Source organism: Pygoscelis adeliae, unplaced genomic scaffold (assembly GCF_000699105.1).
Source record: "Pygoscelis adeliae isolate BGI_AS28 unplaced genomic scaffold, ASM69910v1 Scaffold977, whole genome shotgun sequence".
NCBI lineage: Eukaryota > Metazoa > Chordata > Aves > Sphenisciformes > Spheniscidae > Pygoscelis > Pygoscelis adeliae.
In genome coordinates this window covers 65,061-81,514 of record NW_008825130.1, presented here as the reverse complement: position 1 = coordinate 81,514, position 16,454 = coordinate 65,061, and the positions used below count along the sequence as shown (strand labels likewise).

The 16,454-nt window shown below is 41.0% G+C and overlaps 1 protein-coding gene across 2 annotated transcripts in view; it reads left to right on the top strand.

The window, feature by feature from the left end:
- ATP6V0A1 (ATPase, H+ transporting, lysosomal V0 subunit a1) overlaps positions 1 to 16,454 on the top strand; it is a 30,212-nt gene that overhangs the window by 5,757 nt on the left and 8,001 nt on the right. Inside the window, exons 4-17 of one of the 2 annotated variants that reach the window (XM_009328270.1) lie at positions 404 to 486; positions 1,322 to 1,448; positions 2,779 to 2,861; positions 3,452 to 3,545; positions 4,909 to 5,121; positions 5,829 to 5,979; positions 6,206 to 6,345; positions 7,165 to 7,322; positions 7,784 to 7,874; positions 8,693 to 8,811; positions 9,139 to 9,355; positions 9,975 to 10,082; positions 13,331 to 13,438; positions 15,928 to 16,045. In XM_009328270.1, coding sequence (XP_009326545.1) covers positions 404 to 486; positions 1,322 to 1,448; positions 2,779 to 2,861; positions 3,452 to 3,545; positions 4,909 to 5,121; positions 5,829 to 5,979; positions 6,206 to 6,345; positions 7,165 to 7,322; positions 7,784 to 7,874; positions 8,693 to 8,811; positions 9,139 to 9,355; positions 9,975 to 10,082; positions 13,331 to 13,438; positions 15,928 to 16,045 — 1,810 coding nt within the window. Of the gene's footprint in view, positions 1 to 382; positions 487 to 1,321; positions 1,449 to 2,778; positions 2,862 to 3,451; positions 3,546 to 4,908; positions 5,122 to 5,828; positions 5,980 to 6,205; positions 6,346 to 7,164; positions 7,323 to 7,783; positions 7,875 to 8,692; positions 8,812 to 9,138; positions 9,356 to 9,974; positions 10,083 to 13,330; positions 13,439 to 15,927; positions 16,046 to 16,454 lie in introns of both variants that reach the window. The other variant, XM_009328269.1, reaches the window with a different exon arrangement.

Here is a 16,454-nt window from a genome sequence, read left to right as displayed (position 1 = left end):
CTCTGTTTTGTGCCATTAAAAAATGGTTCTTGGGAACATCACTTGTATTTAAAACTCGGTAAATTTTTTTTAATTCTGCCTTTCTTCAGACTTATATATCCCACGGCCCCTTTGTTCTGTTGCAGCAATCTTCAGATCTTTCTTGTATAGAAGCTTTGCTGAGCCATTCCACTTTTCCTCTTGTTTTTCTCCTTCCTTGTGTGATTCTTGCTGTCTTTTCTATCATCTGGTTCCTCTTTCTGCTGTCTTATGTTTGTTCTTCCTTTTTATTTTCTTTTTTTTTTCTTTTTCTTTTTTTGTCTCCCCAAACTATCTCCTGGTTCCTCGTTCCCTGCATGCCACTAACTAGTTTCATTAGATATTAATTGATTTGTGAATTCAGGCTGAATTGCATCATCAGCAGATGGCGGATCCAGACCTGTTGGAGGAATCCTCTTCGCTCCTGGAACCAAGCGAGATGGGAAGAGGTGCCCCGCTACGACTCGGGTAATGGCAATTTGTGCTTTCTTCTGTCCTGCGTTAGGGTTGCTGGTTTACGTTCATCCTGTGGCATCCGCAACGATTTGAGCACAGTTGTGCAACTTTCCGGGCTGGCACGTCAAGCAGATGAAGGCTGATCTAGAACTAGCTGTTGGTCTCTGGTTTTGTCCTGCGTAGATTAACTTCCCAGTTCATATTTGTGCTTCACACATCTCTCTCTGCACAAGAAAATTTTACTAGTTTGTTCCTTGTAAATCTGTTCTGGTTGCTTTTTCAGACATTCTGAGCTCTCACAGCTTTGTTGAAACTAGTAACTACTGTGGGCACATAATACTCTGAGAAATCTGTATAGTTCTATATCCTCTTCATTAGCTGCTTCCAGGCTGTCTTTGTATGTGTGTAATTCTTTATTTGGACGCAGGGGTTTGAACCAGTGAGGTCTTCTGAAGCACATGCCTAGAACATAGTCAATGGTAGCTGTGACTGCTATAATCCTTGCCATGTAACGTACCAGGAACCTATTGAAATGAAGACTAGCAGGCATAGAAACTGTATGTCTAAATGCATTTGTTTCTCCTTTAACCAGTGATTTATTTATTTTTTTAATAGACGATGTCATTCTGTTAAAAGGCATAGCTTTTGCTGTAGTGCAGTTGTTTTTGTCGTGTTTTTATCTCTATGTATTTAGAGGACCTTCCATTTTGCTTAAAGAGCTAATTTCAAAATAAGATTTTTGTAGCTTTCAATCTGATGCTAAACTCCAGTTGCCACCAGTGTTTCGGGCGTTAGGCTGTGTATTCTTTTAGGTGCAGAACTGACATTTATGCTGTCCCCTTTACAGGTTTGTGGCTGGTGTGATCAACCGTGAGCGAATCCCCATGTTTGAGCGCATGCTGTGGCGAGTGTGCCGAGGGAACGTATTCCTGCGTCAGGCAGAAATTGAAAACCCCCTGGAGGATCCTGTAACGGTAAAAGGAACTATTGTTTACAGCAGCAAAAGTCTCAAATGTGTAAAAGGATTTTTTTAATAGATCTAAGTCTTTATCCCTTAATGAGCTCCATGCAGTCAAACGTTTGTGTTGTGTCCCTTCACAGTACCTACGTGCAGCCTCTGAGGCTTTAGTGACAAATGTCTTCCTGTTTTATTAAAACAAAAATAGGAGCATGGATGGCGAATGCTGTTGAAAGGGGGGAAAACAACTCAAAATTTGGACTGCAGCAGGGCACAGTTGCTTCTCTGGCACAAACTACAAGTGCAACTCCTGTATGCAATTCTGAATAAGTAGTGATCCTCCTTGAAAGAGGCTCTTTTGGACATTAGCAGCGTAACATCTGTAGCTCATTCACTCTGAACTTGGACCTTTCGTTTTTCTTAATTTGCTAACCAATAATTTAAACATCCACCTGAGAATTTTTGGCTTTATTACAAATATAAATAGTAAATGTTGTGATTGGGCCTGTTTTTACATTCAGTGACCTCTTTGCTCGAATCAACAGACAATGCCCAAACTTCGGGAACTCTTGCTCCTAAGCAGTAAAAAGAAAAGCTGCATGTAGGCTGCACTGGAACAAAGACAAAAGAGTTGAAACTCAGTAACTGCCTCTTTGTTTCTCGTGTAAGGCTGACTTGTTCTCTTGTCCCACTGACTGCTGGTAGTTGACCTGCTGAATTATCTGTCTACTAGGAGAGACTTTGTTCTTATTGTGCAACACTTCCTTAAATTGAGGTTACACCTAATGTAATTATTCTTGAAACATTACGTTAAAATTTCCTAAGTAAGGTCGAACAATAACTTGTCAACAAATGCAGGAAAGGGGACCTGGCTACCAGCATGAAAACAGCTGTACAAAGAATGTGCCGCTGGCCTCCCTGGAGAGTCAAAGTTGTTAAAGTCCGCTTCATCTTATTTTCATTCACTCTTTAGCTTTTTGCTTGATTCTGTAGGTGAGCTGACTGCAGTAAGTGCTGATAAATATTTCATTGCATCTCTCTTCTTTTGGAGATCTTCCCAGGTTTTCCTGTTTATTGTATTACATAGAATAGATAATAGATAATCTAGAACATTTTGCTCCAGTAAACACAAGTACAGTAGGGGTATTCTATACTGAGGCTAAGAAAATTGCTTTCCTTGTGACCGTTTCAGTGTTGTTAAGGTACATTTTTGACTTGCTGTGCAGATATGAGCTCTATATGTACAGATTCAGAGGAAGGAAAAGCAGGACTCTGTTGTAATTTGCTATAATGCTAATTTCTGTAAATAGCTGAGCTATTACAGTGTACTCTTTCTTCTGTTCTAGGGGGATTATGTGCACAAGTCTGTGTTTATCATCTTTTTCCAAGGTGACCAGCTGAAGAACAGAGTCAAGAAGATCTGTGAAGGGTATGAAAGTCTTACAGCTGGGCAGCTCTCTCAAATATGTGAAACACATTGACATGAGTTAATATCAATATTTTTCAAATCCTTATTTCACAATGACTGTAGGAGTACATGTTTTGATAAAACCTATCATAAGTAGCTGAAACGTATTTTGCAGTCAAACTAGCCACTCCCCAAGCCCGTAATGCTCAAAGCAGATGACTACTTTGCTAGAGAATGCCTGAAAACAAGGGAGTTCAAGTGTTGAACTCTCGGACAGACCTAGTGGGATGTCAGCAGGTGATACCCTCACAGGGAGGACCAACAGTGACTGCTTCTAGCAGCAGCTGCATTGGCATGATAGGAGCACCCTGACCTGGGATGGCTAATCAACTTCGTGACAGTGCCTTTGAGACACTGTCAGTACAGGGAACAGAGGATTTTCTCCCACTTCCATTTTCTTAAGCATTCAGCTTCTGTTTTGGCAGTCTTTGCTGATCAGAAACTTCTCTTAAGGCGCTTGTTGCTTTATTTCTGTGTTCAGCCATCTGTTTCCCTGACTTGGTTTATCTTCTTTCCATCTTTGTTACTAAGGTGGCTTGCATGTCTTTCAGATTCCGTGCCTCCCTCTACCCCTGCCCAGAAACACCGCAGGAGCGGAAGGAAATGGCTTCTGGTGTCAATACCAGAATTGATGATCTTCAGATGGTAAAATAACTGGGGTCAATGCCCTTTTTTCTTTAATAATATAGTTGAAAACATCTTTGGATCCTATCAAAACAGGAGAATTTTTGGCCCTATTAGATGGCCGTATTTTCAGCTCCAGGTAGCTTGAGACCAGCAGCTCATCAGTGCAAGAAAGGTGTTTGGAGACTGTCTGCTCAGTTGTTTTCTTTGTCAGGGTTTAGGATGGTGGAGTGGTTTCCTCTTTCTGGAGGGCTAAGCAGTTAATTATATAGATGTAAGTACAGCATCGATAGAGAACATCATGCCAGGGAGCAGAGACGAATATGCATGTGTAAGGAGATACCATGTTTTCCAACTCTGAAAGCATGCTTGTATAATTGTCTGCTTCATCTGCAAGAACTTTGAAAACCCTTAAACTTATTTCCAAATTGAGATAACAATGCTAACTTTAACTTAGCTATTTTTTTTTTCTGCCTACCTTCATATTTTCACATTGGGCTGTCCTGAAGAGCTTCTGCTTTACAACTAATCTCTTGTGCAGCAGCCTGAGTGTTGGTAAAAAGTAATCAGCACACAAATCTACTGGGTGCCAGCTGTGAAACATTTGGTGCTTGCTTCAAGGAAGAAAGGCAGTATGTTATATGCAGAAAAATTTAAGGGATTTGAGACAAAAAATAAGAAAAGGTTCAGAAACTAAAAAGGAAAAACGGTTGAATTTGGACTGCTTATTTGATACAGAAACTGTCTCAAGCTGGGAGTTGTGTAGTACAGCTGTTTAGCAATTTTAAAGTAGACAAGAACTCAGAAGCAATTTAACTAGTAGGATTCAAAGCTGCGTGTGCCCTGTGTCCTCCCTTTCCCTTGAGCCTAAGACTTTCCAGTCTGGAAGTCTGACTTGGCATGAGTTAGATATGTTCCAGTTGGAAAACACCCTCAGTAGAAAACACTTTCTCATTTTCCCTTCAGTAAAAAAGTCTTCCATTGTAATGTTTGTGTGTTTTCTTAAGGCAATGTACACCTCACTTGTAGAACTCTTCTCTGCTCTTTTAACCTGGGTGGAGGAAAAAATGTTCTCTGTGATCTCTGAACAGTTCGTGGTTTGAAATATCCACTGACCTTGGAGTTGGAGAAGGAAAGTAGTCAAAAAGTATCCCTGGAAAGCAGCCTTAAAACCTTTTAGCAGAACTAATTAATATGGAGACTAAAGCATATATTGCAGGCATGTGGCAGTCTTGTGCATGGTATGGGGGAGAGGGCTCATCCATCCGTCCTCTGGTGGGTAAGGCTTGTCTTGTTGGTCAGCCCGATTTCACTGTGCACTTCTGTATGCTTTGAGTTTTGGTCAATGATTTTGCCTCGTCTTTATCCTACTTCTCTTTGAAAGGTGCTGAACCAAACAGAGGATCATCGCCAAAGGGTTTTGCAGGCAGCTGCTAAAAATATCCGTGTCTGGTTCATCAAAGTACGCAAGATGAAGGCCATCTACCATACCCTGAATCTGTGCAATATCGATGTGACACAGAAGTGCTTGATTGCTGAAGTCTGGTGTCCTGTTGCTGACCTCGATTCTATCCAGTTTGCTCTCAGGAGAGGCACTGTGAGTAACTGCTGTACTGCTCCTGTCTGCTGCTGTTCAAGCAGACTAGCAACTGTCAGCAAACACAGCATGGATTAATTGATTTTTCCAAACTGCGAGTCTCTGAAAACCATCCCTTCGGGCTGTTTGAATGAGTCCTCACAGAGGGCAGTTTATTTAACATGCAGGAACCATGGCTTATAGATAAACTGTAACAAATACATTGTGTAAAGCTTTACGTTCAGGGAAGTGCTGTAATGATAAGGCATTTTCCGGTGTTTGAGTCCTTTGGTACATTTAGTTGTACATAGCTGGCTGTGCTTTGTAGTCCTGCTGTTTGGATATATAGTGAAACTTATTGAAAGGAGCTATCCAGGACATTAGCAAGCTCGCCATCTGCTCAGATAGATAATGGAGTTGGGTGTCTTGAAGTCCTTTCATTTGCTGTTTTAAAGAAAACAAACTCTTGCATGAGTTATCTTGTCTGTCCTAATCAGACAATGTTCATCCGTACTGCAAGTGCTTCTCCTCCTGCTATACAAAGTGGAGAGCAGTGGAAACTTGGCAACCCTCCTCAGCTGCTCAAGTATATTTCTCATCATGCAAGCACACTAGAAAAATGCAAGCTTGTAGTTTTCCAAACGCTAACGAGAAAGTGGTGTTGTACTCTGTCCTCCAGTGCTCTGAGGGTGGGTTTTCTAATCTTTTTTTTTTTTTTTTTTAAACAGGAGCACAGTGGATCCACTGTCCCATCTATTTTGAATAGGATGCAAACTAATCAGACCCCACCAACATACAACAAAACTAACAAGTTTACTTCTGGCTTTCAAAACATTGTTGATGCTTATGGCATTGGAACATACCGGGAAATAAATCCAGGTAAAATCATACTTATAAAAGTCCAAGACATATATCTCAATTTTTTAGTCGTGGTGTTTCTCTGTATTGTCTGTCCTGTGTGAAAATTTCTAATAGAGTATTTAATACCTTTCAGAAGCAGAGGAGAACCTTGGGAATTACATTGCTAAATTGCATAAATTATACTGTGGTAAATCTGGGCTTACTCAAATACAGTGCCCTAGGAGTGTCATCTTTTCTCTTACAGCACCATATACAATCATTACCTTCCCGTTTCTGTTTGCTGTGATGTTTGGAGATTTTGGCCATGGAATCCTGATGACTCTGATTGCTGTCTGGATGGTGCTCAGGGAAAGTCGTATTCTGTCAAAGAAGAGTGACAATGAGGTACAGTGCAGGTCATGCTGAGCTTTGCATTTAAAACAAAGAGTTGCAGCTTGGTTTACTCACATCCTTCCCCCCCTGAGTTGAGAATGCCCATTTCTCCTTACATTTGAAATTTGTGAAGCACACAGACAGAGACGCTTGTAGACCACAGACAGAGTAGCATCATTTCATAACAGTAGTGAGTTCCTTTAGTTTTCCTTTCAGATGTCTATAGGAAATTATTACTTTTAGTTGTTTGAAGGAAATTGTTTATCAAGTGTAGTAGGTAAGCTGTTGTAAACAAATCGCCCAAAACTTGGTTGGATCATAAAGGGGTTCAGTCACTGCAAAACTCTTAATTTCTGTACGTGTCTATTGTATCTTCAAGATTTTTCCTATTTGCTGATCTAGGTGGGTTTTGCTTGCTCAGGGCTTAGGTTGACAGGAGGTGAACCAGAGTTAAGATACACTGACAGAGCATGGAGAAAGCTGAACGGGGTCTGCACTGCCTAGTTCCAAACTAATGCTGCCAGCTGGGGGCTTGCATCAGTGCGTGGAGTGCGATTTATCCTCTTCAGCTAATCCCAGATTCTCCGTGGACAGTCACGCTGCCTGTTTATCCTCTGTATTCAGTTTCTGTTCTGCAGTGCTATCTCTTGCACCCTTAATCCCTGCCATGGGGAAACAGAGACATTGGGCTTTTAGTCCATATGGCCGATATTGTTTGTCCTGCAACTAACTGATTTTACTGTTTCGTCTTTATGAGAGACCTTCCTTGTTCTCATGGACTTTATTTGTTCCTTTTTGGGTTTTTTTGTTTTTTTGTGGTTTTTTTACTAGATGTTCAACATGGTTTTTAGTGGTCGATACATCATTCTGCTGATGGGACTATTCTCCACTTACACAGGCCTCATCTACAATGACTGCTTCTCCAAGTCTCTTAATATGTTCGGTTCATCATGGAGTGTCCGACCGATGTTCTCAAAAGGCAATTGGTCGTGAGTAAATAGTTGGTAACTAGATAAAGAGTGACAGTGATAAGCAGGTGGCTTATCTTTCCCCATTGTCCTCCCAACTCATGAAAACAAAAACTTCTGAACTCAGGCTCAGGTAGAATTGGAAGAGGGGTGTAAATGTCATAGCTATCAAGTTTCAAACCAGCTGCTTTTTTTTTTTTTTCCCCCAGAAAACTTGTAAAGACGCTGTTTAGCACCTTCCTCCTCATAGACATAGTAAGATTCCTGTCCCCTGCATCCTTCTTCTTTGTGACACTAAGTAACAGGTCACGAGACAGGTTTATTACTCGTTCGGAAAATCCTTAGGACCACGCAGAAGCCTTAAAATTCTCTCAATTTGAGATATTCCTTGCTCTCACAAGGGAAGACTGTTGTTAGTTTTTACAGGAAGAGGACAGTGTTGCTTGTGTTAATGTTTGTATAATCTACTTATACCCAAACAGAGATGCCTTGCTTGAGAATACTCCTCTGCTTCAGCTGAACCCTGCTATTCCAGGGGTGTTTGGTGGACCCTACCCCTTTGGCATTGACCCGGTAAGAGCTTTTCCTTCCTTTGCTGTCCTTTAAGGACATCCTCTGTGTCAACAGAAGGAAAAGTGCCTGTCCAGTTCACTGTGAAAGACTTCCACACCCCAGCCATTCCCTTAGGAAACTCTTTATCAATGTTGGAAATACTCCTGAACGATAAAATTAATTCAGTTCCTATTGAGATGCTAGATTCGGGATAGAGAGACTTGTTGTCAGGTCCATTAAAGGCTTCTTTCTCGTCCTTTCTAACCTGCAGCGTTTTCATCAAATCTGGTTAGACTTGCAAATCGCTTTATGAAGTTACTTTTTTACCTTGGGGAAAGTTATCTCTTTTTTCAGTCAGTCTTGGAAATGTAAGTTTCCAAGTAATCCTGTCATTTTGTATCTGCCTACATCAGTAACACTGCTCCTCACACTGCTTAGAATATTTGATACGAAACTTGTGTGTGTTCCACATGAAAGAGGAAGTGCAGAAAATCAGAACGATGTGTAGTCGTTCATTTAAATGGATGATCATATTTTTTTCTGTCAAGGATACAGCCACCTTTCTCCTGCAACTTTTGCCTACCATAAAAACAAGCAAGGTTTGATTCCTGCTCTGATGGTGGGATCAGTTGCTGTAAGACAGTGTTCCTAGCAGAAAAGGTTGTCTGCTCATTTCCCCAAAAGATACCCATGTGACAAACACATCTTCAAAAAAAACCTACTCTTACAGCCTAATACTTCCTGGATGGTTAATACTGTTTGGTTCAAAGTGAACATTTTCATTCTCCTCTGTTTTTCTTTTACTCAGTGTTTGGCTGACTCAGTGTTGTTTTTCACAGATTTGGAATATTGCCAGCAATAAGCTGGCCTTCCTCAATTCGTTTAAAATGAAAATGTCTGTGATTCTTGGCATTATCCACATGCTCTTTGGTGTCACATTGAGTCTTCTCAACCATATGTAAGCGCTTTGCTCTGTTTTTCTCGGGGCGGGTGGGGGGGAGCTTCTTTGCGTGTAATGTGTGTATTAGTTTAAGATGCGGGAGCCTATCAAGACTTTAACTTCTGACTGAAGGGTGCAATACAGTTGTTTCTGTCTGCATATGTAGAACTATGCATGTCGAGTAGTTACAGTGTTTAAGTCCCAGCTATTGTTGAAATGCTGAGCCCCTACAGTTTTGTTCCAAAGATGCTCTTCACATTCTCATTAAAAGTTTCTGCCCTACATCTGCCTATTTCTAACCAAATGTAATTTTAAACTCTCTTTTTTTTTTTTTTTTTCCTGTAGCTATTTTAAGAAGCCACTGAACATATACCTTGGATTCATTCCAGAAATTATTTTCATGTCATCACTGTTTGGATACCTTGTTATTCTCATTTTCTACAAATGGACAGCCTACGATGCTCACACGTCAAAGGATGCACCAAGCCTTTTAATACATTTTATCAACATGTTTCTGTTCTCCTATAGTGATACCAGTAATAAGATGCTTTATAAAGGGCAGGTGCGTGTTCTTGCTAGAATAGGATCAGAGATGCTTCATGATATTAGTCTTTTACTGACCTTATAATAATTGTGAAATCAAGTGTGAAACTATTTTTCTCTGTGATAGAGGAAATGTGGCATCATTTCCAAAGCCTATGGACACTATGTAATGTTGAAGAAGGAAGGAACGATACCCATACCGGGAACTTATATCAGTCTGAACCTAAGTCAACTGTGGCTCCAGAATGTTTGGATCCAGACTAATAGTGGAAAGCGATAAGGAATATTGTCCTGCATCTGCAGTGTGGTGCCTCTAAGCTTAGCTAAGACACTAATGCCATTTCATCCCAGCACTATCAGATGTCTGCCGAACTGTCATTCCCTGCAGAATCTTTTGGATTTTCCCTTAATCTAAACCAGTATCAGCCTTACATGCTGTGTACAGTCAGATGGTGCAGCTGCAAGCAGCCATTAAGTACAGCACATCTTGCTGTTCCAGAAAGAGGGAGAGAGAGTGAAGTGTCCACGTACTCTGGGAATTCAGTCATTCAGTGTTGCATAAGACCTCTTGCTAGGTTTCTTGTGTGTGTTTGAGCGTGGACTGCCACTAAATCATCTGAGACTTGTTTCTTTTACAGCAAGGGCTCCAGTGTTTCCTAGTGGTGGTGGCGTTACTGTGTGTGCCATGGATGCTGGTAGCTAAACCCCTGGTCCTTCGCCATCAGTATTTGAGGAGAAAGCACTTGGTGGGTGACTACCTCTTATATTTTCGATAAGAAAACTAATTACGGTTGAAAAGCTATGTTCTCTATCTTGATCTTGGATACGTAGGTTCACACTGCATTGTGACCTGTAAAACATTTTTGCATATTCCTAGGCATAAAGGTGGGTTTTACTGGAGACAAAGTATTGCCTGCCTGCTTCTCAGATCTGGATCCAGCATCAAATCTGCTTTTAAAAACCCTGTATATTGGTAATTATAAAACAATGTATCTGGCTTGGGCTTTGTCAGCTGGTTTAGGAACACTGTCTTACTAGTTGCTGGATGCACTCCTGTGCCTTCGCTGGGCTGACAATGTAAAAGCAGAGGTGTAAGCTCGATTGGCTGGCAGGCTTATCAACCATCTTTTTTTACCGTCCAAACTGCTTTAACAGTAACAATTAAAAGGAAAAAAAAAAAAAAAGACACAGTCATTTTGTGAGAGATTGTCTTCTGGGGTACTCTCTAGGTTTCCAACTGTACTGTAAAGTATCTTTATATAAAATGCAGGAACCTGGCACACGTGCACTGAGGATACTTGAAAATTCTCCCTGCATGTATGGCAGACAGCTTTTAGGATGTTAAGTGAGTCAAAGATCAGTTCAGTTAAAGACACTCCCTCTCCCTTCTCTGACCATCTTTCATCCTCCCATGTCCCCTCCATTCGTCTCCCTTTCTCTTTTTGTTTTCTTCCTCCTCCCTTTCTTTTCTTCCATTCACTATCAGGAAGGGCAACCCGTGGAGGCCCAAGTCAGCACAGTCCCGAACGAGCAGGCACTAGAGGCAGCAGCGGCTGCAACAGTGAGTGGATTTAAAAATCACCTGATGGATTTAAAGATGGGAGTTGGCTTTCTATCTAATTATCAAGAGAGCATGGAATGTATCTGAATTTCATAAGGGAATGACAACTGCACCTTTAGGGTGAAAAACACTTTCTCTTGGAAAGAGCAAAGTTCAGCAAAATTGATACATTCTGGAAGAACTACCAGGCTGAAGGATAATAGTTATGTGTGCACAGAATGCAGAGACACTTCTTTGCAGGAGTGCTGCTGAAATCAAAACCTGCAGAGCAGCACAAGAATACCTTGCTACCACATCCCCCCAGGTTAAGTTCCCCTTTTTTCCTTTTCTTGCATATTTGTTTAAGATAGATTAGGATTCTTCTTAGTGAAGCATTTCTGTTTGCATTAGGTGTTCCCAAACATCATGTTTATGTGATGGCCTCCCAACAACTTCATATCAGTAATTACTGGATTTTTGACACCTGTACCCTTGTTGACAGACTTGAAACTATTATAAAGTGGTTGTGCACAAATAAGCCTCTCGGTAGTGTTTTTTTCTACTTATTTGTGTCTAAACCTATAGACAGCCTTTTACTGCTAAAGCTTTTCTGGCTTTTGTCCCTTCCCCAGTACTGCATATTTCAACTTGTTTTTTGTTGTGAATGCTGCCTAACTAGGAAGCTTAGATCTCACAAACTGTGTGAAGCGCATTGTGCACTTCCACACGTCAAAGGCACTTTGAGGCACTTTTTAGCTGTTGGCCAGTGTTTCTATCATGACATTTTAAATAGCTGCACGGAAATGTCAGAAATTAAAATGGATCTTTTGTGCATAATCCATCCAGCATATTAAGTGCATCTCAATACAAGAAGCTGTGAGGGAAGGTCTTTGTATGAGGTGTGGTTAGAAGTATAAAGTAAACGATTAGAGCTTTTGGAGCCGTGTTTGGATTGGATAGTTTACAGAGAACAGATACAAGTCGAGTGCGAGGGAAAAGCTGCGAAAGTGCAAATTCACACAGGCTAGAAATACATAAATAGAATACTGATACTAGTCATCAGTAACTTGTAATGTTTCAGAGATGCTGAAAATCCTAGTAAAAGCATTGTCTTACTTACAAATGGGGGGGGTGTGTCATTTTATTTCTATTTTCAGAGCATAAACATCTACCCAATTTGTTTTTAGAAAACTCACAAAATCTTTAATTCACATCTGGTGTTTGGGGCAAATTTATAGTTCAGCCTGAAATAAAAGCAGGCTTCTAAGAACAAATGAGTTAAAAGAACATCGAGCAGCCATTCCCCTGGTACGCCAGAGCAATGTGCTGTGAAAGCGGACAGGTCACGGGATCATAAGCCTCCTTGGTTTGCATAGTCATCCCGAAACTTCTGAAGTCTTAGCCCATTCACATTCCATGTCATAGATGACCCCAGTAGAGTGCTAAAGCTGAACTCAGGGCTTTTCTTTCCATTTGTGGCATTTCAGTTTGCCTCTCTAGGTGGGTCAGACTCACAGGTCTTAATTTGTAGTCCCTCAGACCAGTCACGAGCATTTTCTGTCTTTGGAGCATCTGGAGGGAGATAGAAATCCTGCTGTACAGTGCTCAGAGCTGCTTGCTGAACAGAAATCCAAAGATAGTGATGTGCAAGTTACACCTTCATTGTCCAATACGCATTTATGATGCATAAAAGCTCTAACTGAAGATGATCAACAGGTTTACACATCTGCTCTTGGTGGTAGGACAGTATGGAGGAGGAAGCCTGCCATAAATCAAATGCTAACTGTGCCATGATTGCAGTTGTCAAATGAGAGAACTCCTGACTCTATCAAAGTTTCAACTCAGTTTGTAGATTATTCTTTTCTGTTTGGAGTGCAATGGAGTTACTGCTGAGGGTCAGATGTTGAATGTCAAAACAGATGTCTATAAAAGGGACTGTTTGCACAAGGTAGAATTTCCAAGTAAGGGAAGGTCTGATTTCCCACGTGTGGTTTGTGTGCCTGATGCTGGTGGGGAGCAAGTGTGTGTATGTATATTTGTGTCAGTCCATTCTGCTTTGAGTTGCCACTATGTGACTTGTTCCATTTACAACAGCAGTGGTGTTTCAGTGCTTGTCCAACAGCTGCTGGGCAAAACGTTGGTCTGTTGCACGTCAGTGCCAGCAAATGTCCTCCTGAGATGTGCCTTTTATTTTACTTAGGGTTGCAGTTACTTTGTAGAAATGTATCAATTATTCATTCAGACAGACTTTTTTTTCCCCAGCCCTAGCAGGAATCAGCATCTTTCCCATCCAAGCTGGGAAATAGAATTGTACAGCTGGCTTAACCTGGGCCTTAATACTTAATATTTTGTTTTCTTCTGTGAACTGCTGCTGCACGTGGAGTCGTAAGAAACACGCGCTTTTGCAGTAAAACACAAACAACACTTCGCTCTTTCTTTTTCTGTATGTGTTAGGGAACGCACAACTTTGGTGGGATCCGGGTGGGCAATGGACCAACTGAGGAGGATGCCGAGATCATTCAACATGACCAGTTATCTACCCATTCCGAGGAGGGGGAAGAGGTAAGCACCTGGCCATCCTTGCTCTCAGGGCAATGCACTTGGTAGCAGAACATGCTAGCGTTTTGACTGCATTTACTGATTTCTAAGCTGCTTAAATAGCAGCATTTTCAGTGAAGTGTTTTCATAGTCTGTATGAAAACTGCTATCTCTTGGTCATTCCCAGGACTCCAGAAAAAGCAGTATAATTTGCATATAACGGGAAACATGGCTCTGTTTGTCCCCATTAAAAAGAACCATCATCTTACAGGCCACACAGCGAGAGTTGCACAGTACTCCCAGATCGCATATGCAGCTTGCGCTCTGGCTGCAGTGCAGTGCATTTGTGCTACCTCGCTTCTCCAGTGGCAGCCAAAATCCTTGGGCTGTATTTCTGCAGCAGTGAAATCTTGCTTATATATTAATTTTGACTGTTGGGTGTAATATTAATTGCTTTGCCTTACTTCTGGTAGAGAAGAAAAAGGAGTCGATCTCACGTAGTTTGGGAGTATTCTGATGCCTCTTAACAATTCTCCAGTGGTATCTTGCCTCTGTAGTGCACATGATGTGTTACTGCTTTACTGTGTCAGGTTTAGGAGGGAATTACTGAATGTGTTCATGATTAATGTTGTGATCGAGATACCGCACTAAATGTAAACTTATGTTTTCAAGCCTACAGAGGATGAGGTGGTAAGACTACAGCCAGCTTCGCGTTCATGTGTATCTGGACCATTTCCCATTGGTGTAAAACACGTGCTGAATTAAACATGTCATGACATCTTGTTTTCCAAAAGACTTAGCTATTTACATGTTACAGGCCATTTTTAATTCTTCATGCGTACATGCCCATTAACAGACCTTTAATTACTTCATCTGTACAGCTTGTTTGTCTTATCCCCTGTCTGCAGATCTTTCTTAGTTTACCTGGAAAGCTGTTAAGCTGGAAGTCTGAAACGGAGAGGTTTTTGCTTTTAAACTTCATTTGCCTTATGTTGTGTCTTTGGTAATTCTGCACTGCAACAAACTGTTCAAAGATATTTTTTCCCAAACTATCTGCCATTTTAAGGATGATACTGATTGTTGCCAGTCAGCGAATATGGCAAAACCAGTCCAGTTTGATACAGTTCAACAGCTTACCTAACCAGTATCTTTCTGTAAAAGAGAAGCTCTGTTCTGAGAAACTGCTCGTTCATACACACTTGTAACAAGTATGAGTATTAAATAAATGTTTTTTAGGAATACACATACAGGACTGGTTGTAGGTTTCAGTGCTATCAGGTAACCGATTTTATTACAAAAAAAATATAAATGCCATGAAATTAAAGTAGCTTCACAGTAATGATGCTGTTGTAAAGTGGGTTTGCTTAGACATCTATTATGCATAGGTCCATCTAGAATTGAGGGCGGTGCAGAAACAGCGTGCTGGTGTACCTGTTAATTCTATATATTGCTAAACTTGTGAAAAATGTGTAAAACTACAAATACTGTGCCATAGCAATCCTGCTGATTCTCCCACTCCCTAGCATAGTGGTAACTCTCTTCAGCAGTTGCACATGGCTGTAAATTGTCATTGTTTAAATATTTACCACATTCCATTTACTGCACGCTGACTTGCAATGTGTATTGGGAGGTGGTACTATTCACTGGGGTGGGCTTTATTAAAGAACTTTGCAGTTCACATTCTGTGGAGAAAGAATGAGGCTTTTGACAGCTAATTGACTTAATTGTTTGAAATATTTATTGCCCTGGATATACTAGGGGAGAAATAAGAATATAAATAGCTTTCTGTGCATGCTTAGAGCATTAGTCACTTGATGTATTTAAAACATCATGTTCGCTTAACTTAAATATGAGCAGTTTCTGAAGCATGGATTAAATCCAAAATGGAAGGAATGCTTTCCCAAGCTGCAAAATAAGAAACTGTCCTACATGGCAGACTTCCTTATAAGTTCTTCTTTTATTATTTAAAAAAATTACCAAGACACAGAGACTTTGCCAATGAATGGTGCACAGATGTGGCTTTCTCAAGATTGCTTTGTGCATTATTTTTGCTTTCAAAAAGGGCAAGTTCGCATCTTGCAAAATGTTCTTGTTGGTCCTGTAGCAAAGGTACATACACAGTATCGACTGGAATACTGTCTCCTTTTTCATAGAGGTACATGCAATTTACCAGTGAATTCATATGAATACCATGTTGTTGCTGAACAGTCTTTTCCTGGCAAAGTCCATGGCTGAATTTGAAATATCTTACTTTCATATGATAGAATGTGAAAACAATAATATTCGAGCTGCAGCAGTGAACTGTTGTTCTACAAAACCTAGCAAGACAAGAGAATTCATTTTTCATTTATAAAACTGACATGCTAAACCAGGAGAAGACAGTATCAGTGTCCAACTTCAAACAAAATGTCCTTGGTAATAGTACCAGGTAGTGTGCTCGTTTTCCCCGATCAACCAACCCTTGCTGCTTGCGAGGCTCGCAGCTCTCTTAATTTTCTGTGTTCTCTTTGCAGTTTGACTTTGGCGATACTGTGGTGTACCAGGCTATCCACACCATTGAATATTGCCTGGGGTGCATTTCAAACACTGCATCCTACTTGAGGCTCTGGGCTCTCAGCTTAGCCCATGCACGTGAGTATTCCTTATGGAATGGAGGTTTGGATCTGTGTGTCTGATCACCCTGGGCGGGCAGTAGGTGAAAGGCAGGAACGCAAGTAGCCTCCCCGGAGCTCAACTGTCAAGCTCTGCTGGAGAAGGACAGAGCTGTGTGTGCATTAGCTGGGACTAATTAAGTCTAAACACCAGTGTCTACTTGCATAGCGCTCTGCTAAAAGCTGTCTGGATCTAGAACGGGGGGATGGAGTTGAAAGCACTGAATAAAGCAAAGAGCTGCTGAGCAAGGACTCTGCCCTGCACTGTGCAACAGTTGGAGGCAATGTCCTGATGTACTTGGCTGCAAAAGCTGTTGTCCCTCTTAAGTTTCCCACCTCATTGTAGTGGGAGTTTGCCTAACTTTAGTTTTTGCTTTATAAATAAACTG